Genomic DNA, 26245 nt, shown 5'->3' with positions numbered 1-26245 from the left:
GTTAGAACACTTGCTATGACTCCAAAGGCTCTCATCTCTTCATCCATTTTTCTCTGTGCCTTGAATAGTTGTTTCTATTGTTCTATTGTTCAGAGTTTCTATTGTTTCTATTGTTCAGAGTTCACTGTGGCAGATTCTGAAACGGCTCCCAGTGATCCTACCTTCTGCTTTTCACACCCTTGTGTAATGCCCTTGTCTTGTTTGTGGACTGGACCTAGTGACTTGCTTCTAATGAATAATACAGCAGAAGTGTTGGGATGTCACTTCTGAGAATAAGTTATAGAAAACTGTAACTTATTCCTTGCTAGCACTCTCTCACTCTTGATTACTTTGATGAAGCCAGCTCCATCATGTAAGCTTCTCTTTGGAGAACTGAGGGTGTTCCCAAGGAAGTAAACTCTGCCAGCAACCACTCAGTGAGCTTGGAAGACCTTGTCCGAATGAAATCCTGAGATGACTGCAGTCCCAGCTGACATCCTGATTGCAGCCTTTTGAGAGACCCCAAGCCAGAGGACTCAGTTAAGCTGTGGGATACCTGACCCACCAAACTGTAAGACAGTAAATGTTATTGCTGTTTTAAGCCCCTATGTTTTGGGGCAACTTGTTTTGTGGCAATAGATAAGTAATGCACTGATCTTTTTTCATCATCATCCTAATCTGCTCCCATTCAGTGAATTTTTTTTCTTTTTTTGAGACACAGTCTCACTCTGCTGTCCAGGCTGGAGTATAGTGGTGTGATCTTGGCTCATTGCAATCTCTGCCTCCTGGGTTCAAGCGATTCTCCTGCCTCAGGGCCTCATGAGTAGCTGGGATTACAGGCATGTGCCACCAGGCCTGGCTAATTTTTGCATTTTTAGTAGAGACAGGGTTTCACCATGTTGGCCAGGCTGGTCTCAAACTCCTAACCTCAGGTGATCTACCCACCTCAGCCTCCCAAAGTGCTGGGATTATAGGCATGAGCCACTGTGCCTGGCCCATTTAATGAATTTTTTGATTCAGGTATTGTATTTCTCAGCTCTAGAATTTTCATTTGGTTCTTTTTCAGTTTTAATTTTTCTTCTTTTTGAGTTCTTCTTTAAGTCCCTGAACATATTTATAATAGCGATTTTAAGGCACTTCTCTGTGAATTCTATCACCTCTGATTCTTCTGGTTCTATTTTTATTGATTGTTTCCTTGGTTATGAGACACAGTTTTCTGCTTCTTTGCATGTCTAGTAATTTTTAAGTGAATGTTGGAAACTATCAATATTACACTGTAGGTGTCTGCATTGTGCTGTCCTTTAGAGTACTGGGCTTTGTTCTGGTAGAAGCTAATTTATTTGTGGATCCGTTTGATCCTTTCAAGATTCCTTTTAAGGTTTTGGCAAGGATTAGAGCAGTCTTTAGTCTATGGCTAATTTAGTCCTATTCCTAAGAAACGGCCTTCCTGGAATCACTATTAAATGTCCTGGATGCTGCACTCTGGTTAGCCAGAACTCTAGTTTATAGTTCCCCAGTAGTTGCGTGCCCAGCCTTGCAAGGTCCCACGGCAGACATGCATAGTTTAGTACACAGTGAAAGATTCAAGGGGCTCTTTCTAGAGCTCTTTCTTCCTTCCATACTCTACACTGCAAATTTCAGTTGATTTAGCCTCCTCCACCCCTTATCTCTGTTTTCCAGCTCAGTGAGACTGTCATACTTTCCTTGGGGTCTCTCTTCCTGCAAAACTCTGGAGAAAAGCTGAGGTGATCATCAGTCTCACTTCTTTTGTTACCTTTCTCTCAGGGATCACAGTCCTGAACTGCATATTTTCTAATGTCCAAAAGCGGTTTTTTATATTTTGTTCAGTTTTCTAATCACTTATGATAGAAAGGCTAATCTGGTAGCAGTTACCATGTGTTGGAAGTTGCATATGGAGTCTTGTAAGCAATACACATTTTGATTTTCATGAAACTATGGCTTACTTTTTCCATGTCTAAGAGAATAACTTAAAATCTAAACTCTCCATTTATTTATTATGAAAACACAATTTGGAGCTTGGCAGGAGGCAAGGGAAAACAGATTATCCCATTTATCCAGCTGAGAAATCTTTCACACAGAATTTTTCAGTAGGGAACAGCCCCTGCCCTTACCCTCTTCTCAATTAGGATCTCTTCTGATATTAAAATCAAGAAAGAATGAACTTGAGAAAGTGGTAATCAAAATCTAGGAAAACGCAAATATACACAAATTGTTCATTTTACCTAAGCAACTGTTTTGTTACGATGGGTCCATAAAGCCCAAGTCAGCAATTAAGTGAAAACTTAACAGCAAAAAGGAGGCTTCTCCCAGGAGGAAAACAAAAGGTGGTCCCTCAAAATGTTTCCTACTCTAACAAACATCAATATTCCAATCAACACAAGCAAATTTTCTTTCTTGTTTATTAATACATCCGAGGGAAAAATGAAGAAAATTTACAGAGAATGTAAGAAAACTCACTGAGTATCTCAGCACCAACCAATTTTCCTCGTAGACATTCTTACACATTCTGTAAACATACCCATAACATCCCCTACGAGCAACTCTAGTGCCTGATGACAAACACGGGAGATGTGCTCTTCTTATCAACTGTCCGGGGCCACAGGAGAATCCTCTGACTCCTACATTCAGAGTGTTGACCCTTCCAGGGCCCACTGTATCAAAACACCTTTTCTTCTAGGAACTACAGACAAGCACATTGGTACCATCTATCATACGCTGAGGGTAAGTAGAAATAGTTTAAGAGTAAGATGTTGGGTTTCCCTTGTCCTACAACTGTGAGAAGTTCTCCACTGTGCCCCCATACCCCTTTTTGAAGAGCCACACTTGCTCTTGGCTGATTCCAAATTCCAGAGGCACTTTTCAATGCTCACTGTGCCTAGGCAGAATTAGAGAAAGTCATCAAGCACTGGTGATGACTGGACAGAAGCTGCTGGATTTCTGGAGGATGCAGGGAGTGTAAATAAATAGGCATGCCTAGTGCACAAGTCAGATGTCAGCTCATGATAACCACGTCAATCAATGGGACACACGTTGGCTTGGCTGAGTTCTCAGAGGCCTGGCCAATGCTATCCAACTCCGGCAAACTGTTCCCTGAAAGCACAGTGATTTGCGTGTTTAACAGCAGATTGCAGCTTGAGGTTACTGGAAACCAAACTGGGTCAGAAAACCTAAGACGACAGTTCAACATCAGATGACGCAAGCTGGCTGTCTGCTTACGGTTTTTCTCCATCTTTATCCTGTGGTGCACTCTAAGTCTTTCCCTCCCACACACTTGGAAAAATTGCAGTGGTCCCCTCGGTTGCCTAAACCCATCTCCCCGGCACTCCCTTGTTTTGGAAGGAGATGAGAAATAAATCAAAATGCACTAAGCAGCACTTCCACAGGCACTCGCCTCCTTCATTGAATGTGCACCTCATCAATCACACTATTGTCTGCTTGAAAGGCGAGCCTTGTAAATGTCATATCCACTCAGGCCCAAGGAGAGGCGCATCCAAATGCAGCAAGGAGTTTTAATTGGATAGTGTAATTAAACTAAAAAACCCCAGCAGACTTCCTTTGACAGGATAGATGAAGACCCCTTTTAATAGGGCTACGAAACATATCTGTTAAAAGGATGAGGCACTGCCTGCTCCTGATTGTGCTCCAGAGTACTCTTATGAAAAGGCAATTCAATAACTGGGGCATTAATATGTGAGAGTCCGTTGTGTTCTGTAATCAGGCAATACTTACTGTATTTGATCTGGAACTTATGAAATAAGTCCTTGTTAGAGAATAAAAACACCACATAACTTGTCCACCTAATGTCTGGAGTGCCTGGATCTCCTGGGAGTGGACAGAGCCTGAGGAAGGGCTATAGCCTTCCTGGGCTGCAGCTCCAGTTATACTGGGGTATAACTGCAGGTGCCTCACCTACTGGGCCTTCAGTGCACCAGCAGGGCCACCTTGGGGCTGTAGCTCTTTCATCCAAAGGTAATTAAAGTCATCCTCATTCCTCTTTCACACATTTTGTGAGAGCATCTCAAGAATATGACAAAATTCCTGGTTATCTCCTCCCTTAGGAACTAGAATGCCTATCACATGAGAGAGAGAGAGAGAGAGCGAGAGAGAGAGAGAGAGAGAGAGAGAGAATGTGCGAGTGAGTGAGAGCACACACCCGTGTGTTCTCTGCTAGAACTACCCATGTCAAATAGGGGGAAAGAAATCAGGTGGCGAGGATCCGATGGATAGGCTGGGGTGTGCCCAGGGTGATTTTAGTAACAAGCATGAATCCTTCCGCCACAGTCTCCCTGCTCTTCTTTGTTGGGGGTGGGGTGGGGGTAGAGGATGCACATACTGGCACATTCTGCCACACAAATACATGTGAGGCCTGCAGCTCTATAAACAAGTAACAAAATCAGTGAGAACGTGTGAAGAAGTTTGTATCTTCACAAGGCTGTCTTACAAGTGGCCCATGACAATCCCTTGCAGCTGGAGTGCCAGTTTAGGGAACCCAGCATCTGGGTGGATCAAGACAGCCTCTGAGCTGGGGCTAAGGTGGGATGCAGAGGTGAGATTTCAGACCAGCTCATCTGTAGCTTTCCAAAAAACAGCTTTGCTTTGTTTACATAAACCTTGAAGTCAGTTTCCCTGAGCCCTCAGGGTTTGTTTGATGACTGACTGCTTTTACTCTTCATCAAGCCTGTTTGGAGCTGTTTGCAAACCTATGAACATTCTTAATACTGGTCTTTCACTATGGGTTGATGAACCCATTAAAAACATGTAAGTGAATATGTGTAATCTAGGAAAACTGGATACTGAATTAAGCCATCAAATACCCTTAGTTTAAATGAAAACTACATAAAAGCATTTCAGCCATCAATTTGGCTATCACTTCTAGCCAGTATGAATTCTGCTGGAAAAGCTATTTTCGTGCAGATGTGGAATTCAACGGGAAAGACTGACTTGTGTACCAACATCAATCAAAATGTCGACTTCCCTGGCAGCTCTCAACAGTAAGGCAGGTTCAAAGGTCACAGGATAAAGAAAAAGCCAAGCCCTGGTTCAGCTCTAATATCTCCTCGGTAGAAGTCTTGCAAAAGTACCCCCTTCTGTATTAGCCTTGCTTTCATTAATCTTCTTGCCATCTTCTTTAACTAGTCATGCAGAACCGCTCGATAGCAAGACGTATAATGGGGAAGGCCCTGTGCCTATTACCGCGTTAACATTCTCTTAAGCCCCAGTGCAACAATGGGACGGGAAGGCAAAGGAAATCTGCCACTGCAGGGTGCAGTGCAGGCAATTCAATTACAGCCTGGGCTTACCTATGTCCTTCTGACCTATAAAACACAAGAGGCCTTTGTGTCTAACTGGCTTCGCCATTAAGGTTGCTGAAGATCACAACAATGCTGATCTTTTCTATTTAAGCTAAATCAATGTGGACAAATCATTATTCAGTAGCTTTAATTTAATTAGTAAATTAAATACACTACTTTACAGATCTTGTCAAGTACTTATGAAAAGAAAGATTCATTTAAGTGGTAGGTCACAAATAAGCCCAGCTCATTTAACTCATAGCCTTAACTGAATCTCATCTCAAATATCCAGCAGGTTCCAGTCACTAGGGTTTACCAGTCTCCTGCAGTTGTGGTTAACTCTTAACCCCTAAGAGTTCCTATCTTGCATCCAAATGGTGTTTTGGACAAAAAGCAAAACAAAACAAAACAAGAAATCCCCTAACATAACCAGCATGAACAGAATCAGATTTCCTTTGAATTATACTATTCCAAGAGAATGTAATCAGGTTACCTCTATTATGTTGCTTCCTTAAGATTTTATATGATCTATACTTAATTGAGATACAGCGCTCTTTTCAGCTATAAAGATGACAGCTACTTTATTAAGGTTTAAATCTGATTTCTTAATGATAGGCTGCTTCCTTTAAAGACTCTAAACCTGCACAACCTTCTTATGATGAAACCAGATCTGGCATGGCTGAGTCTGGTTCTGAAATACAGCCTGAGTGTCTCTGATGGGTACCAGCTTCACAGAAAGGTCCCTTGCTTTTGTTTCAGGGTAGGAATGTGAGGCTAGTGCTTGAAAAGAGCATTCGAAGCCTGTGTCTAGAACCAGACATGGTGGAGCATGCCTGTATTCCCAGCTACTCGGTGGGTTGAGGCGGGAGGATCGCTTGAGCCCAGGAGTTTGAGTCCAGCCTGGGCAACATAGTGAGACCCTGTCTCATTTAAAAAAAAAAAAAAAAGCCTGTATCTAGATGTATATAAGGATGGAAAATTATTTCCTTAAGAAAATTTAAACATGGTAGTTTCTGATGTGGAAACATTCTCCTCTTGTACGTGTTGTATACATCCTTGACCAGTTATAATACATTAAAATCAATTCACCTTTTAGGGGCTTATGACATCTTTCAAAATATCAAAATCTGACAGAGGGAATCACTAATTTGAATAATGGCAGCATGATTTTTTTCTCCTTAAATCTAGAAAGGCAGGATTTATTCTTAATTTCTCAAGGCTTGTGATACACAGACTTTCTCAAATAACTCTTTTAAGAATCCAAATTTACATGTAAAATTTTTTAGGCATGTATCTATTTAGTCATTAAGTTCAAGTCCTTAAACACTCACAGGGACAGAGCAATAAATCTTCCCTCTGAGACCCTAGCCTAAGAGGCAGAAGTCGAGGGGAATGGAAAGAGAGCCACAGAACTGTTGTTTACGAAGCTCTGCTTCTGAGCCTGGATCTCTCCGGTCCCGCAATATGTGTAATTACGTATTTCCCTGCAGCCCCTCAAATGCTCAGTCTCTTTGCCAAGTCAGCTATTCACACACTTTTTGGATATGGCATCAATTAAACTTGAGTTCTATGCTTTATGACGGCCAAATTAATGGTTTGACAGCGGCTTTCTCAATAAACACTGCACACTGGCCACAGCCGAAGGTTTTAAAAACCATTTCTTTTCTGTTCAAAATTCTGACAAACATGTCTCAAGTAAGACTGCGGACAACTTCATTATCCTCCCTACACTTAATGTCTTTTTGTAAAGAAAGCTGTTTAATAACACATCTGCTCTGTTTTCACAACTAAATTATTCCAGTTGGTCACACGTTCCAGTCTTCGGCAAGACACTTGTGTTACCAGAGATAAAAACATGAAAAAGGAAATATATTGCAGAAATCAAAAACCTTATCTACTTCTAGACTCTCTCTCTTTGCCATAATTCATTCAAGAAGGCCCCAAGAATAATTTTTGATGTAAACTCAGCTACAAACATATATCACTATGCTGATAAAAATCACAGGCTAAACTTATGAAATATAGTGACTTTCATTTCTTTAGTGATGTTAAAATAACTTTTTTCTAAGGTTCAACAGACACAAACGATAAAAAGGGTTACCATTAATCCTTTAAATAATAATGAAACAGAAGACACCCCACAGATTAATTCTATGGTCTGAGGATGAACTTGTTAGATTGAGTCACTGAATTAATTTGATGAAGATACTGGAAATCATAAAACACATAGCATCAAGCCGATTCATTTAAAACATCTTTGTTTGGGCACTTTACAACATAAATTATGTGGAATAACTTTTGGATTCTAAATTCTGGCTTCATTAAGTTCAGTTTTCAGTTAACAAACATTCAGTGAGGACAACTCTGCAGGCTCTGTGCTAGGGAGTGAGGACACAGAAGCCAGTTCTTGAGTCAGTTTCGTATGGAGATGGAGGTGGGAGGGACGGGTGAGCCTTCAATAGATAAATGCAGAACAAAGGGGTATTCCTAGAGGCATGTGCGAACTCCTGGGGGCAAAGTGAACAGAGAGAGCCTGACACTGGAACTGGGTCTTGAAAAATAAGCAGGCTGAGTATGGGGAGGTGGAAATGTTTGTAAGTTAGAGAGGGGTCACGTTTGAAAGGCATATTCCAGGCAGTGGGAACAGCACAGAATGCATCGTGTGCAAGTAGTTACAGTGACCACAGCCCAAATGTGAGATGGGAAACTATGGGCTATCAGGCTAGCGTGGTCAGCTGCTTGTCAATGTCTGCAAAGGCTATGCTGAACAGTCTGCATTTTATTCTGTAAGCCTATTTCAAATTTTTTTTCTGGCTGAGAGTGGTGGCTCACGTCTGTAATCCCAGGACTTTGGGAGACTGAGGTAGGAGGATGGCCTGAGGCCAGGAGCTCAAGAACAGCCTGGGCAACATAGCAAGACTTTGTGTCTACAACTAAGTAGAGTTCCTTTGGTTCAAGGGGAGGCCTTATGCCCAGTCCTCCCCAACCTCCCTCCGTACCCTTGAGGTCCCTCTGAGATGCTAGAGTTCTGAGGAACACGGTTTAAAAAGCACTGCCATAGGGGACAGGGACTTAGGCAGTGTTTTACTGATGCAGTGAGCCTCTTTGTTAAGGAAAAAACCTGTATCCTGCATCTAGTTCTTTCCCTAACCTTTCCACTCTAGCTTATCCCTTTATGCAACACAGAAGTGATTACCTTTCATTTCTCAGAGACATGGAGAATTTATAAAATGTTACTTTTCAAAGCATCCTCAGTTCTTGGAGAGAAAGATGCTAGAACAATGACATCTTTATTGGCCGACAAGCTGAAGTGAGCAGGATTAGGAAGAAGATGTTTATCCAAAGGCAGAGGGAACCCAGCAACCTTGAGGCAAGGCCCCCCAGCAGCAGGCACTTTTCTCACAGCCTCTTGCAGGGTTGGAGGCCTCACTGGAATGACAGGAATGGCAGGAAGGGAGTGGAATGGCCTTCCTCCTTCCCCTGTGTCCCTCTATGTTCTCCCTTTTCGCCAAGCTGTAGGCGAATGAGTTGAACACGTAGTCCAGCAGAGTTTGACAAAAAATTAAACACCCACCCATAAATGAAGCAATGTGGCATGTGCCCAGTCTATCAGCCCCCTTTAGCCTCCTGCTTAGTCAGTGTTATCTCAAAAACTTGAATCGTATTATAAACACTTGCTGGCCTTTACATTTCTCATTGTTCCTTTTGAGCAAATAATTCCTTATAACATCTGTTCTCAAATTTAGTGAATGTTGGACACAGGGAATTAATAAAAATTAGATGCTCAGTCTGTACTCCAAGTTACTGAATCACAGTCTACTAGGGTGAGCCCTAGGTAACTAACTGCATTTTAAACAGGCTTTGCAGATAATGCTTGTCTGTACCAGACTTTTAGAACCATTATCTTTTTTTTTTTGAGACGAGTCTCGCTCTGTCGCCCAGGCTGGAGTGCAGTGGCCAGATCTCAGCTCACTGCAAGCTCCGCCTCCCGGGTTCACGCCATTCTCCTGCCTCAGCCTCCTGAGTAGCTGGGACTACAGGCGCCCGCCACCTCGCCCAGCTAGTTTTTTGTATTTTTTAGTAGAGACGGAGTTCCACCGCATTAGCCAGGATGGTCTCGATCTCCTGACCTCGTGATCCGCCCGTCTCGGCCTCCCAAAGTGCTGGGATTACAGGCTTGAGCCACCACACCCGGCCTAGAACCATTATCTTATAGTATTCTCTAGGTAACTAACGAACCCTTACATAGTTTAAAATTTTTTTCTTTCACAGAGGAATTTCCGTGTGATCTATGTGCCCTTTCTGCCCCTTGACAGGACTGGAGTCCTAAAAATGATTAAGTGATTAATCTAAATGCTACACCCAATTACTTAACTGCAAAAGCATAATATGCCAAAATACATAACTGGACTGTATCTACTTTGATAATTTAAGCGGAGGAATGCCAGGCCAGCAGTGATCTCTTCTGTAGGACCAGGCAAGAGTTTAATTATGAGCTAGTAGGTCATGCAGCTGCCAATAACCTGGGGGGTGCGGACACTTCCGGCATGATGGATATATCTAAATCTAAGCGTTTGCCGCCTTGGGAAATCCCCAGCTTCCCTCCATCTCACAGGGAAGGAAGGCAGATCCAGGTCTGACTGGTCAAGTCCCCCAAATGGTAAAGGGAAGGGAGCACAAAGTAAAATGAGGGCTCTGGAGAGTGCAAATTCCCAGCAGAAATCTGGCCCTGTGCCCCCAGCTCCCAGGGCTGGGCTGCTGAGGTCAGGAGGTGGGCTGCGAGGTTCTCTGCTACTATCAAGACTGAACAGGATGGGGGCACGTGTCAGGCTCTGGGCACCATAATACAATCCCGTTTGATTAAAAGAAATTTCTGGTAATGAATTAAAACAGACCCAAGGAAAAAAGGACACGGTGGCAATATATCCTCCTGGCACCCAGCACACAGAAGGGAAGAGAGGGAAAGAGAGAAAGGAGACATAAATAAAAGGGACTACTCACTGGGGCTTTTTTCTTCAGCAAGGTCACAGGCACAGAGCAGATCAGAATCGATTGAGATGGGTTTCTGCTTAATCCAAAACTTAGTGCTGGCTTTCTGATTCGTAACAGGGTCTATCTCTACTTTGTCTCCAGAGATACCTGTAAGCCAAGGGGAGGACAAAAAAGAAACCACAAGAAGTAGAAGGTGTAAGTGACTGTAGGGCAATCATTTGACCTGTTTTATAAATCCAAAATTGCATGAATATGAGCTCTTTCTTAGGGCTTTGGGGAATGCCACGGGCTTCCTGAGACAAACACACGGACACTCCAAATGGCACACACAAGTTGCACAGTCTGGTTTCCTGGGTGGGTGAGTTGAGGGTGGGGGAGCCTCCCCAAACGATATGAGAAGGTATTAAGAAACAAGCCTTCTTAGATGTAACATGGATCCAACACAGAGAGGCTATTTATAGCCATACATTATCTCTATATTGTAAAGAAATAACTATCAGGTTTATTTAAAAAACAGTTTTGATTGATGCTCTGAGTTGTTGTTCTCATTTAAGAAGATCTGGGGTGGACAGATAAATCTGTAACATCCCTATGTTTAAATAGCTAAGCTACCGATGAACAGCTTCTGATCTGAAACAACCTTATACACCACAAATAGGGGAATAAAATAACTCTTCTTTTCTGTGACACTGAATAATTACCCAACCTATATTTAAGGGAAGACACGAGAGGATTAAAAGGTCCCTTACATAAAACCTTTCAAGTTCAAGTCTTGGAGCCTGGCTTCAGGCTGCAGAGGTCACTGCCCCCTGCTGAGGGAGACACTCAGCACTGGGTGTGAGCTTTACACAACAAAGACTTTATAACAGGAATCCACGATGCTCAATACTGGCACTTCAGATTTCATTTTTAGAGCTTAGAAGACAACATGTTGTACAGTGACTGGGAATAAAGGTGTTTGCAGAACAAAGGAAATGCCAGGTACGGGAGGGGCCCTGGAATAAGTGTGGAAATGCACAGGAACTGCTTTTCTGGTACTACAGAGGAGTACATGCTCAGCCCGACGCACACCATCTAGGCTAGATGTGTTCTTTTTCATCTTTCACTGAAAATTAAGGAATCTGTTCATGAAGTGAGACAAAAACCTTTAACATGCCTTCTACAGTGGGTTCCATATGGAACCTTAAAAGTAATTAATTTTTAGGCCATAGTTTAAAGGTCAGGGTCAAAGTGAAAAAAAGCAAAATGAAGATATAAGAAATAATTAAAATAACCAAATGTACATAGTAAAACGGAAAAGACATAGTTAACATATTTCATCCTACGAATCACACTCAAATTTTTGAACAAAATGTGAGAAAACTTAGTAAGCCAAAGGCAGCAGCAAATAAAAGAAACAGTTCAATTAACCTCCTCCCAAAAGAAAACACACACATACACCCCAACTACAGTCTGACAGCAAATTTAAAATTGAAAAAACAAATACAAACAAAATCCTAGTGATCAGGTCTGCTACACTCTTCATTCATTTATATTTTATTTTATGAATAAATAAATCCCAAATACCAGCTAGACAAAGGCAGAAGACTGTGTGCAGAGAGACTACAGTAGAGGCTCCTCCGCTGTCTCCAGGGGAGACAATGCAGAGATGGCTGCTGTACCCTGGTCAGTATGTGTGGTCTTTGGTAAAGATGAGCAATTGGTATTTTTTACTAATCGAACGCTGGAATTTGTCGTTAGACCTATTTCAGGAACACCATATTTCAATTAGGCATAATGTCGTAAGTCCAGCTGACTCTGGACGCTCAGGTCTAGATAATTTCAGGAGGGTGAGAATGTATCAGGAGACCAATTTTATTACATTTCAGTTAAAATAGATTACGACTACCCAGTTACACTCTTGCCTCCAATTTGGTCATTAATTGTTAAAGATCTGGACATTTCTATAGTTCCCTGAAAGAAGTATCGAAGCCATGGTTGTCGGTTGTGTGTGTGTGTGTGTGTGTGTGTGTTCCCCTTCTACTTCTTATTTTGACATTTATAAAAGTCAAAATGAGCAGAGCAGAATAAATGTGCATATCTCTTATGTGAAAATAAACTATGCTCCACATCCTTTTCTCAGAAAGAATGGGGAAAAAAAATCATCACCAGAGACATGGTTTTAAAATTTTGTTCTATGGTCCTGCAATTCTTGAAGCCGTAGTCAGTCAATACTGTTAATGTACCTTGTTAATTTGATAGGATTTGTCAGGTAACTCCACTGGAAAATTATATAAAACTGTTCCAGATGAAAAGATGATAGTGACATGAATTAAAGTGATAGAACAATAGTGGAATATAAACCAGAAATGACACCCAAAGTGGCTGTTGATTTATTGCTGTACTGAGTTTGGTTCTGGGCTCCCATGTATATTAGTGCTACAAATCTGGGTCCATTTAGCAGAGGGATGCTCATACATACATCACCAGCTCCTGCTCCAAGCCAAGGTCACTCCCCATTGCATCAATCTTTTCAACAGAGCCTACTTCACAAAGCAGGACTTTTGTAACCATCTCAGATGTAACAGACTCTCGTCCTCTTTCATCTTTCTTTTATCATGTAAAGTACACTTTAACTTCTATTATTTTTATCTGCAAATTGTTACCGTATAGTTCATCCATTACCAGCAGTATCTCTGCATCAATTGCCTAAGCTCTGCACAGCCACAGAACACTTTCCCAATGCCGCCCTTTCCTGGGGTTATTGTGCAGTTACTGTTCACAGAGGGGAACCCCAAGACCAGGACTTGGGGATAAAGATGTGGGAGATGAAAACAATAGGTTCAAGATGGGCAGACAGGTGGAATATCATTTAAACAATTGGTGTGTTCCAAAAAAGTTGCATGTGAATCAGATTTTTTTCTGAATCGAATCACATTTTCCCACTGACTTCTAGTTCCAGAGCTACTTTATCTTCATTTTAGATTGATCTGTAATTGGCAGGGGCTCCCAACACTTAGTTTTAAGTTTCTCTGCCCTGTAGGCTTTCAGTCAAGTAGTTAATGATCTGTAAAACACTCGCCTGCCTAGAGGATTCACTATTTAAAGGAACCTGTAGGGGAATTTTCCTGATGGGAAAAATCCTTTTGTACATTAAATAATCTTACCCTCTTAATACCTGTGTAAGTCTCAGCTTCTTAAGGCAGCGCAGGCAGCGCTGCAGCACCCTATCTGCTCCTGCTACCACATGGCAGCCCTCAGCCTGAGGCAGTCCACGGGAGGAGCCCTCTTCCTGAGCACCCCCAGGAAGAAAACACACCTACTGCAGAAGAGAGAGAGGAGGCCTAGAATCCAGCCTGGAGGCAAACAGAGGCCTCTCTGTCCTTAGCTTCAGAGCCCTTGGTAGTCTTCTTGGTTACAAGGAGGAGTTAGCTTGGTGGAGGGGAGATCAGTGAGGAGGCAGGTGACACAGTCCAGGCCAGGGGCAGGGGCATTTGTGGCTGGGGTGCAGTGGGGATGAGCATATTAAAGACAAAAGCACTAGGAGTAGGCAAATGACTGCGAGCACTGTGTGAGGGAGAAGGGAGTCAGAGAGGTTCCTGGGGCATTGCCGCGGTGATGAGGGGTGGGGGAAGAGGTTGTGGAAGCCAGGCTACTGGGGTCACAAGTGTGGAGGTTGGGTAGTACCCCACTTGTCACTGCCACTTCTCTATGCTAAGGGGAGTGAGTGGGCTGTAGGCAGAAGCAGCACTGTCTCCCTGTGACAGCAGAGCACCGGGAGAAGAAGGCTGCTGCACGCACGGTCCCTGTGGCTCAGACTCCTTAAGGCAAAGGCCTAGGTAAAGGGCAAAGGTGCAACCCTGGTGGGCTCACTGCTGTTTCTGCTTTAGCTGGCTCGGGCACCAGGGATCATTCAGTACAATTTCCTCCTTAGGCCCAACAGGCATGATGCTAGTTATAGACACCATTCACTGAGCACCTCCAGTATCAACATAACAGCTAACATTAACTGCCATCAACAATGTGCCAGCATGGTTAGAAATCCACTGTGTGCACGGACTCAAATCTCTGAATAACCTCATGAAGTTGGCTACTATGTTCATCCTACTCTACTGACAAGGAAACAGAAACACAGGGAGGTTAAGTAATTTGCCCAAGATCACCCAGCTGGTAAGTGGCAAAGCTGCAATTTGAACTCAGGAGGTCTGGTTCCAGAATGTGCCCCTTAGCCACTACACTATTCTGCAAGAACTGTGCCAAATGTTTCACATAACATATCCCAGGAGAGGGGAAGGTGCTTGCCTAGGTCAGGGAGCATCTACGTGGAACAGCCACTGTTCAAACCCAGAGCTACCTGGGTCTCAAGTCCTGGTTCTTTCTGCTGCTCTGCACAGCCTCAGCCGTGAGTCAGAAGATGTATTAGTAATAAGGAGCTCTGCCCAAGCAGTTCCCCATCTTCTCTCAATTTTCACCAAGGAACAAATACATGTTCACAAATGCCAATAAATGCACACATCTAGTTTTTGTCCATACATGGCAAATTGGAGCATGAAATCCAATCAATATTCATTCTGACCACTGAGCATAGTTTTGATATCCTCAGCTAAAGTTTTTGCGTAGTCATTTAAGGAATGGCAGAGGCACTCCTTAGTGTCAAGTATGCACTGTTTTAAGTAATTCAAATTATAAATCTATTTCCAAGGAAATAAGAGAAACTAGCTTTTGTTACATTCACATTTCTCCAACTTAAGTGGCCAATAACAGAGGAATAATTGATCCAACAATGATGAAATACAACATAACCATGAAAAGTCTTGACTCAAAAAATCCTTATAACACAATAGTAAGTGAAAAGGACAGGAAAAACATTTATAAAAAAAGATATCAAAAGGATGTGCTCCAAAAACTGGTACCAGTGGTCAACTCTGGTTAGTAGAATTATATCCTTTCCTTTTCTGTATTTTTTCCAAAATAAACATTTCACCAAAAATAAAAACAAACATCACTTTAAAAGCTGACACTTTTTGATTTCCACTTCAGAATTCAGTATGCTTTCTTGACTGTTAAAACGTGAGGAAGGATAAGTATGCTGAAGTCTTGAAATGGTGAAGTGATCCTTAATGAAAGAATGCTTCCTTCTAGCAGTTCTTTAGCAGAACTTTTTTTTTTTTTTAGCAGAATTTCTCTAGCAGAACTTCTAGCAGTTTAGTGGTATGCCAGGGGCTGTGCTGCTGGGAAGGGCTCATGAGCTACACTACACCCAACCTGGTGCCCCTCTCAAAAGTGGAGCCCAGCAGGCTTCTTTCCAGTTCTGGCAGGTGGGGAAAAAGAGAACACGGGGGCTGGCCGGGAGCAGCCAGGGTCAGCCCCTTCTCCTGGAAACAAGGGAGGCAGTTTGTCTCCCTTACCAGCTCTCTCCCCTAACCACTTATCCACAGCCATCCGTCATGACCTTTTCATGCTCCCACTTCTGACAGCTTCCAGATACAGTGAGTCAAACTTCACTGGAAGCAAACTATCACACCAACTGTCAAAGGCAGAAAACATTGCCTGATTGCTGTCCTACATCAACGCCAGCATATAAATCCTTCCTTAACAAGACAGCTCAAAATAAACAAAAACGCAACTCTAATGTGTATACAGCTCTCTGGGGAAACTATTTGTGCAAGCCTTTAGAATTATCACAAGGAGACCCTTGTCTGCTTTAACTAACCAAGATTTCCATAAAAGGAGATTAGCAATGCATAGCATCTTTTTCTAACACAGACTGAGCGCCCACTCTGGGTAGCCCCCACACTAGGTCCTCTTGTGCACAGCGGCTTACTGAGAGCTTAGAATACCTCTAATCAGCAAGGCACTATTATCCCATCTTACATTTGAAGGCAGCACTAGAGGGGGCTTAGGGATAGGAACCCTGGAGTCAGAAAGTCCTCTGTTCAAATGTCAGCTTTCCTACTTCCTAACTACGTGACTTTGGAAAAATTTCTACAAAATGGAGATGATAATAATAGATACCTCACGTGCTTGTTGTGAGGATTAGGTGAAATAAGGCATGACAAGGACTTGGCATTATGCCTGTTACACAGCTAGCGACGAATATTACTCCTTCTAACGATTATTATCAGAAGTCAGGCACTGGGTTAAGGATGTGACACAGACTCAGTGATGAGGGTTGAGTCTGGAGAGCTCAGGGAGCCACAAGAGGGAGGTGAATAAAGGACCTGCCCGGCCCTAGGATTGGAGGCGAGAAGAATCTTCCCTGGGACCTTCTCTGCATTCCAGCCTTGGGAGCACCAGGATCCAGCTGGGGAGACCAATGCCTTCATCTCCACAAATCCCCCTAGTAACCTCCCACCACCAAGTGTCATTGGGCATTTCTCCTTCCCCACAACCTCCAAGAGTTCAATTCGAATCAGGAAGAATGTTCTCAGACCTGGAGTTGTGGAAACTTTTGTGCTAGGGAATCCTCATCCTGCTGGCTCTCCAGGCCACCAATTTGGAGGCCCTGATTGTGCTGGCACATCCCCACTGGTGTTATCCTGGGCAAAGTCACTGCTCCCTTGGAGAGCCCGAGAATCCTCCTTTGTAAAATGGGGGTAACAACAGTACCAACTCCCTGGGTGTCATGAGATGGAATGGGCATAAGTACATAAAAACTTAGCACACATTGGCACGTAAGAGCTCAATTATCACTCAAATTTTTATTAAAGATGAACCCTAGAAAGACGAAATGGTATACTAGCCTATGGTGAATCAAATTAGTAAACTGGAGAGCTTGGTGGTTCAAGTCCAGGTCTAGCTGTCTGGTGAGTTCTGACTTGCCAGCTGTTTCCTATTGTCCCAGAGGAGACTGCTTGACTCTTGGGAGGTACAACCTCCCCTATGGTACTCTTAAAATACCACCTTAAAAAAGCTAAAACACCACATTGGCAAACACTAAGGCATTTAGCATTCCATGTCTTAGTGTATTTCCTGTTATTGTTTATTTGCTCAGACATCATAAGCTGTGGTTCATTCATTAATTTCCTACAGCTTTGAATCTAAGGCTACAAACGTCCCACTGCTGTTAAATCCTGGAGCAGCTTTTTATACAATTCTTCACTCCTCTCGTCTTCAGGTTACCTAGAGCCCATGAAAGCCTGGAAAAGCCCCTAGGGAGTGACACTGAACAACTCTTCGCCAGAGTGGATTTTGCTGAATACACACAGCCAATCGATAGCATCCACAGAGCAGTCAGGGAAGTCTTTGAAACTTGTCTGAATTTACACACAAGATCAGACACACAGGCTGTTTGGGCTTAATGAGACCTTAGAGATCACCTAGTCTGGGGTTTTCATTCTCCATATGAAGAAATTGAGGCTCAGGGCTGGGACATGACTTGTCTGATGTCACCCATTAACGACAGAGCTATAATCATAATTCATCTCCCCCTACTACCAGGCCAGGGCTTAAACAGACCAGCTCACCTGCCATGCAGGAGTACTGCGCATTCACACACTGATCAAATGCATTACAATAAAAAAGCGCTCTCTCCAGCAATTTAAGGCACCCAAAATAGATGACAAAACCATATTTCAGGTCACAACTAAAATGAAACCCAGTAGAGCTTTACTTTCTTGAGATCAAGGGGGAGTTCTAGGCCCCAGGATCACTGGTTTCATTCAAAGGACTAACCATTCTGAAACGGTTTAGAACCACAGCTAAAAGCTGCCAATTCCAATATGTGGTCAGTAAGAGATTCAGTGACAAGTCCAAGCATACCTGACTAGACTGTTAGGCTTGGCATGCAAAACAAGGAGTGGCCTGGACACCAACGAACGCAGAGCAGCAGTCAGCACAGGACACAGCACCAGGGCAGAGCTTATGAAATGAGACCTGGTACTGTTTAATCCCAGAAAGACCTGACCTTGGATGAGTGCTAAGTTCTCTCTGCAGAGAAGGCATTTACAAAGATTCTGCACTAGGACAGTTAGATCACCACACTAAATACTCTGTCAGTAAATGGATACCTCGAGTGAGCCTATGAAGTCGGCTACGAAGCAGCAGGCCCTAAGAGAATTTACAGTATCACTTGTAGAGTGGGGAAAACCTGATCGTCCCCATGTTCAGGCCCTGCTGTGCTGTTGGAGCTCAGGTGCCAAAGATGAGGAAGTGATCAAAGGAGCACAGAACTCTGGATGAACTCTCATGAATCTGACTCCCATTAATTCTATCACGCCAGTGCTTCTCAACTTCTTCCAATTCTCAATTCTTTCTCAGCCATCTGAGGAACCTGACACATTGTCATTAATAACCCTGGACTACTCCACAGGAATTCTCAAAAGGGTGGCTCTGGGAGCAGGGAGATAGAGGAAGATATGCCTCAGAAAAAGCCCCCAGTGTTTCCAATATTCCCAGTTAGGTGATTTTTCCAAGCCAATCACTACATTTAGTGCAAAAGTGGTAACGGAGCTTTCTGGAGGCAGTCTTGATAGCATGCATCCTCTGCCTCATCACTTCCTTAGTATAAGTCAATTCCAAAGTTTGGTTCAGGAAATGCTGTCACAGTAGGGATGGAACAATCATTTAATATCAGAATTGCCATCTTCAAGTTACTCAATGGACCCAGGGATTTCTGAGTTAAATGTGACGCACACCTCCTTCTGATCATGTCTTGGAATGGAGACGGACACCTCCTTCTGATCATGTCTTGGAATGGAGACGGGCACCTCCTTAGCGTTCAACGGGGAAGTGAAATGGAAACGTGGAAGATCAATCCACTTCCTAAGAACATGCACATTCAGATTATGTGATTACTTGAACTGTACTCCACAGGTACCTCACTGGAAACTAACAAGGAAAAATATCTTATTCATGCAGCCACCCAGAACCATGTTTAGCCTGAGAGTGAGCCTGAGGAGTGAGGCAGTCCAGGTCACTGCTGCTGCTTTCACTCACTCTTGTGCTATTACCGTGTTTCTTAAGTTTGCATGTTGTATACTCAAAAATAACACTGTAATAAAGTCTTCCTTTGAGTGCCGGCCTGTGGTTATTGACTAGTGGGTTAAATAATAACTGCGGTAGGAAAGATAAGGCAGGGAAGACAAGAAATGGCAAATATGCTGCCTCTCATCATGCTCAGGCCCAGGGCAGACATTTTTAATCAATCACAGAGTTTCTTTATGTTGCCCTCAGACACAGCTGGAGATGCTGCCTCAGCATAATGCTCTGGGCAGCCGTTATAAACTTGACTGGAGCCAGTTTATGAGATGAAACCTTTTTGCCTTCTCTAGGACATGTGGTATTGTACTTGATATTTTGATAACTACCATAATCACAAGTCTTCTGATTATACATAATGGATAGCTTTATGAAAAGATAATGGAAGTAACCATGGAACCTTTTGGTAGAAGTCATTTTCTATCATTTATCTATAAATCCTATATAGACTCTGTATACCCTACACAGAATTATTTTATTAGGTTATAGATGCGATGCTGATAAGATGGAATTCATGGTATCTTACGTGTTCAGTAACAAATCCCTTCGGTGACATGGGAAGGGTCTACACTGATAAATGAGGCAAACGAACCAAGTGAGTCCAAGCAGTGCAAATATCAAATCACTTCTCAGCGTGAGACTACATCAGAAAAACCAGGTTGACCTGCCCAGTCAGTAAGAACAAGCTTGGACAGAGAGATAAGGGGTAAGAAAGTCCTTCCAATACTGTGAGTTTGTGTCCCCCAAACACCACAATCTAGGGGAGATATTGAGCCAGCAGGCCTGGGATGAGGCCAGGGACGGGGTGACTCTGATACATGTTCAGGGTCAGACCCACTGCTCTGAGGTGCTCTGCATATAAGAGGTGTTCACTGTGGGGATGTCTTGGTCCTCTTTGCCATGGTTCTCGCATTTGTTTCTGTGCATTCCCTTGGCTGGTGCATTGTAATTTAGCTTCTGCCAGCCAGCCAACAAATACTTATTGATAATATACTATGGGTTTCCTAGATTGTGGCTGCATTCACCGCTTGACCCATTCTGTTTCAATGTTCCCCTAACTTACTTCCCCCTACCAGCCTTGGCCCATTTGGGTAGCACATATCTCAGTGTGTGACCTCCCTCAAGTGGTCAGGCACACAGGATCAGGTATATGGGAGATCAAGTAAATGGAAATAACCTCAACTTGGTAGAATCTCAAGTAAGGTCTACACTTGAAGGACATCTGTACTTTTTAGGACTGACAGAGGGAAAGTAGACAAGATGAAATATTCCAAGAATGTTTTAGAGAAATACAGGAATGGTTTGGAATGATGACTTTGGTAAGATTCTGGGCTGGCAGAGCAGGAATGGCAAAGAGATTTCAATTTAAGAACTACCTTCAATTGACTGGTAGGGGCTGCTTATAGGACTGTGTTGGAACGGATTCTGAGGTGGCTGATGAACAACATCTAAAGGAAAGAGGAGGAGGGTATCACAGTACATGGACATCCATCTCCAGATACTAGGGGTGGGAGAAGAGCAAGAATATGTACAAGTTTAGGAACTGGCCAACTAGAAGTAATCACTTCCTTTGTGCAGTTGAGTTATTTTTTCTTTATATATATATATTTGAGACAGGGTCTTGCTTTGCTACTCAGGCTGGAGTACAATGGCACGATCCTAGCTCAATGCAGCTTTGAACTCCTGGGTTCAAGGGATCCTCCTGCCTCAGCCTCCTAAGTAGCTAAGACCACAGATATGCGTCACCACACCCAGCTAAAGTTTTTAAATGTTTTGTAGAGACAGGGTTTTGTCATTTTGTCCAGACTGGTCTTGAATTCCTGGCCTCTAGCAATCCTCCCACCTTGGCCTCCCAAAGTGCTGAGATTACAGATGTGAGCCATCCTGCCTGGTCTGGGGGTGAATTATTAGTGATACCTGTGGACTGGCACCTGTGGTATGCGACTGGGTCTGGCATATGGGACTGGGTTTCTGCCTCAGTTCTCCTGGAACTCTCCGTATATCTGATGCCTGAGGTATGGGAGAGTTAGCACTAAGTAATAGCTATGTACCTCTCTACACAGTGGTTTACATAAACCACGTTCTTCCAAACTCCTCCAAGCCTCAGTTTTCTCAGTCATGAAGTGGGAACAACAATATCAATGTGCTGTGTGGATTAAATGAGGTTATCACGGAGAAAGCTCTTGCTATATTGTAAGTTGTCATAGTTCCACGGAGAATTAGCACAATGATTTGCACCCAAGTCATAGTAGTTAGGCTCAGGACTCAGCCTCAGACAGTCTCGGATTCTTAATCCAGCTTGATTATTTACTAGATTTTTCCTACACCCCAGTTTCATCATATAAAGAATGGTGATAAAATCAGTACTATCTAATAATAGTGCTTTGATTTCAGGTGCCAGTGCATGCAAAGAGAACGATTAGCAAAGTGCGTGGTACACAGTAAGCACTTGATAATAACTGCTTTGTAAAAATTCTGTTTCTTATTACAGTTGTTTTAAAAGATGAGAGCTATGTCATATGTTTCATTAAAGGAGTTTTTCGGTCATAGAAAAGCCTGGTGGAGGCCAGGCACGGTGGCTCATGCCTGTAATCCCAGCACTTTGGGAGGCCGTGGTGGGTGGATCACCTGAGGTCAAGAGTTCGAGACCAGCCTGATCAACATAGTGAAACCCTGTCTCTACTAAAAACACAAAAATTAGCTGAGTGTGGTGGTGCATGCCTATAATCCCAGCTACTTGGGAGGCTGAGGCAGAAGAATTGCTTGAACCCGGGAGGCAGAGGTTGCAGTGAGCCGAGACTGCACCATTGCACTTCAGCCTGGGCAACAAGAGCGAAACTCCACCTCAAAAAAAAAAAAAAAAAAAAGTCTGGTGGAAAATTGATTTAAGTTTGGGTCTTGCAGGTCACAATTTGAGCCCCTCATCCCCTGACTTTCTCAGAAACAAATGGAACAGTGACCACTACCACCCCATGAGAAGACAAGCAACTGTGGTGGCACTGCAGAGCCTGGGGATTCTGATCCTCAGCTGTGGCTATTACTACCGCTAATTCAGCGTGGATGAGTGGTTTTCTGTGGAATCAGCAGGAAGGCTGGGCAAATGCCACACACACTCACTTTCCACTTAAAAGATGTTGCCACAGGGACCAAGTGAAATCTCTCTTCTGATTGACACAGGATGGACAGGTGGAGGTGGCCATCCATCAGTGTCAGGAAGGACCTGAAGAACCTGGCTAGTCAGGTGAAATAAAATAAATTATTTACCCATCTCAGAATCTAGCTGCTCACTTGAATACTCATACAGGGTGTGCTGTTTGCCTCCCTATTCTTGGCAGTAGAATGTATCAGGAAAAAAGAATTCCTGGATTGCTAGGTGTGGGTTTTTGTTGCTGTTAGAATGTGACAGTGACACCTGCTTTGTAAGGAGAGAGAGAGAGGGTCTTCAATTACATACCTATGTAATCTACGTAGGACGGGAAAATGGGTTTATTTATTCAGTGCATGATATAATACTCATGGGCAGTTTGTCTGATTGTCACAAAATTCCTTAGGACTAATTAATGAAATTTCTGGTTATAATGATAAAGACTGAACTTTGAAGACAGAAACAAATGTTTTGACATCATCTCTTTTAGAAGCCCCTCTGAGATAAGACTCTACACCAGAGGGCGCCATGTGTGCCACTGGAAGCATTCAGAAGCGATGCCCCAGCCTCCAGTCGCCTCATTTCCAACAACCAGGGAGATACTTGCATGACTGTCATCATTCATGTCTACCTGACAAATCTCCATTGTGGTCACAAGTGGAACTTTGCCAGGAGAGCCACCCCATAATCTAAGTGATCTGGTTTAATACTTTCAAGATGGTGGACCTGGAGAGAGGGCAATAGGCAAAATAAATAATAATGACAATGATAAAACACTACGATAAGCTACCACTTAGAATATGCTTCTATGGGCCAGACACTTTCATAGAATGTTAAAAGGTAAACATTATTATCCCCATTTCACACACGGCAAAAACTAAGATTGAAAAGGGAAAAGACTCGTCCATGTGACACTGCAGGTAAGTGGCAAGGCTGGGATTCGAACTCAGTGCTGACTGACTGCAGAGCTTGGGCTCCTCCCACAGAGCCTTTTGTGGACTTTTTCCTTTGAAATAATTTACAAGTCAGGCTCTAATGTATTAAAGTTTGTCTTTTTTGCCTTTGGAAAAAAGTGGGGAAAGAAGCTCATGATCTTGGTTATGATTCCAAGACGGCGCTGTTCACAATGGGGAATGAGCAGGGATGGATCTGTTCATGATGCTCACCTGGGACCTTGCTTTGGCCCTCTGTCTTGACCACAGTTGGGATACTTATTGGACTTCATTTTTTTCCTTTGAGACAGAGTCTAACACTGTTGCCCAGGCTGGAGTGTAATGGCGTGATGACAGCTCACTGCAGCCTTGATCTCCTAGGCTCAAGCGATCCTCCCACTTTAGCCTCCTGAGTAGCTGGGACTACAGACAGACACCACCACACCTGGCTATTTTTGTATTTTTTGTAGAGACGGAGGCTCACCATGTTGCCCAGTCTGGTCCTGAACTCTTGAGCTCAAGTGATCAGCGCACCTTTGTCACCCAAAGTGCTGGGATTACAGATGTGAGCCATGGCACCCAGCCTATTTATTGGCTTCTTAAAAGTAGGCCCATTCAGAAAAAGTAGGCCCTTTGCTATTGGGCAAGTACTGCAGCTAAACACAAACTGGATGTTTGAGTGGCATTCTTACTTTCACAAACTGAAAGTGTGGCCAGGCGTGGTGGATCATATGAGGTCAGGAGTTCGAGACCAGCCTGGCCAACATGGTGAAACACCGTTTCTACTAAAAATACAAAAAAATTAGCTGGGCATGGTGGTGGGCGCCTGTAATCCCAGCTACTAGGGAGGCTGATGCAGGAGAATCGCTTGAACCCAGGAGGCACGGGCTGCAGTGAGCCAAGATCATGTCACTGCACTCCAGCCTGGGCAACAAAAGCAAAACGCTGTCAAAAAAAAGAATGAAGAAAGAAAGTGTACATACAGAAAAAGTGCACAAATCATGAGTATATATACCATGACTTTTCCACAAAGTCTACAGACCCACATAATCAGCACCCAGATCAGGAAGCAGACCCTTTACAGCTTCCCAGAAGCCCCTCTCCAGCCACTACTACCATCTTACCCCTGGAATAACCAGTATCATTACTTCCTACATAAGATTATTTCCTTGTATTTGTGAATGTCATATAAATGGAATCATATAGTATGTACTCTTTTATTTATTTTTGGAAACTGGCTTCTTTTTGATCAGTCTTATGTTTATTTCTGAAATACAGTAGGAAAAATATCCCCAGGAGGAACACTGAATGACTTTATGATTTAAGAATCAACACTAAATAAGCAATTTTACCACTTTAAATATTTAAGGTTTTTGTGAGGAAGAAGAGCTACAGTAAGTCCTCACTTACTGTCATTCACAGGTTCTTGGAAACTTCAACTTTAAGTGAAATGATGTACATCATTTTATTCAATGTCGTTTTGTTATAATGTTGATAAGGGAAAGAAATCAGTTTTGTTATATGTCATTTCACTTAAAGTTACAGTTTCCAAGAATCTATTGAGGACATTAGTTGAGGGCTTAATGCAGAGGGGAAAAAAAGGTGGTGTCTGTTTTGGTTCGAAGTTACTGAGTGCTGCCTCATCTGATCAGCCTGCTAGAACCACCATCATCTTAGCAGCTAAAGCTCACTAGGCACGTGCTAGAGGCCAGGCGCCTTTCTAAGTTCTCTGCACGTGCTGCGGCATTTCATCCTCATAGTTAAAAAATTATCTTTATTTTTACAGATAAGGAAACTGGGGCTCTGCTCCATTTGCCAGTGGTGCCACAGCTAATAAACGAGCAAAGTTTGCACCTGGGCCTCCAACTCCTGCATGCGCCCTCTGAGCGCTGCACTCTACTGCCTCCCAACTAACAGCTCTCACATAGGGAAGTTCATAACTGCAGGCCCCGTACTCAGTGCTTTACATGTCGGATTTCACTTGTTCCCTATAGCAACCCTGAGTCATTGGTACTACTGATATTCCCATTCAAGCAGGATAGAATTGAGGCTCAGAAAGATTAAGAAACTTACTTAAGGTTACATGGCTGTCTACTGATACAGCATTTAACAAATTTAAACCATTTGTAATTCTCTTGCCCATCTCTTAATCACTAAGTTGGGCACGAACATGTGAGGAGATTTTTGAGGCCTCTCATGAGTTATCCAGGTTCAGACTAATGCCAACACTGGACAATATTTTATTATGACAAACATACAAAGCATTTGTGAGAAACATGAAATAAATGAACCTTGGAGTTAAAAGGAGACGTAGGAAGGGGTGGTGTGGCAGAGACAGGGTGCAGCTCAGCTCCCTGACTGGGTGAGCCTGGCATGACTACCCATTCTTCCTCTCCCTTGGCCATTATATGGGAGACCCGTTATTAGGGAGCAGGTGCACCTGAGTTGGTTGGACCAGGGTTTGCTCCTGGCACCACCACCTACCCACTGTGTGAGTTGGGCATGAGACTTGACTGCTCTATACCTCATTTACACCCCCTGTTAGAAGGGGACAGTAAGAATACCCCACCTTTTAGGTAGTTAAGTAGTACATGTAAAGCACTTAACACAGTGACTAATACATAGCAGATACCTATAAAAGGCAGCCATGATGATGATGATGATGATGATGATGATGATGATGATGTATTAATAGTATGTTGCTTACTATGACACTTTTCCTACTCCTGTTCGGTTTAAGTCAAAACAGAAATTTAGCACATAATTAGAACGAATTAATCCCAAATGTTAGTTGAAAGTTCCAAATTCTATGATGAAGATCCAAATATACCTTCTGAGATCATTAAAAAGCTTCCTGAATAAAGGCCTGAATGAATAAGCAATGAGTTAGCTGAGTAAGAACAGGCAGGTGGCACCGTCACAAAGCA

The 26245-nt window shown here is 43.1% G+C and overlaps 1 protein-coding gene across 1 annotated transcript in view; it reads right to left on the bottom strand.

Annotated features, from left to right (window-relative positions):
- The window catches only part of MAPKAP1 (mitogen-activated protein kinase associated protein 1), a 268575-nt gene that overhangs the window by 19320 nt on the left and 223010 nt on the right, over nucleotides 1-26245 (bottom strand). Inside the window, 1 exon segment of the mRNA XM_011931379.1 lies at nucleotides 10293-10430. Coding sequence (XP_011786769.1) covers nucleotides 10293-10430 — 138 coding nt within the window.

Source organism: Colobus angolensis, unplaced genomic scaffold (genome assembly GCF_000951035.1).
Source record: "Colobus angolensis palliatus isolate OR3802 unplaced genomic scaffold, Cang.pa_1.0 Scaffold9, whole genome shotgun sequence".
In the NCBI taxonomy this organism is placed as follows: domain Eukaryota; kingdom Metazoa; phylum Chordata; class Mammalia; order Primates; family Cercopithecidae; genus Colobus; species Colobus angolensis.
The sequence above is the reverse complement of the archived record's forward strand: the minus strand, read 5'-3'. Positions and strand labels throughout refer to the sequence as shown.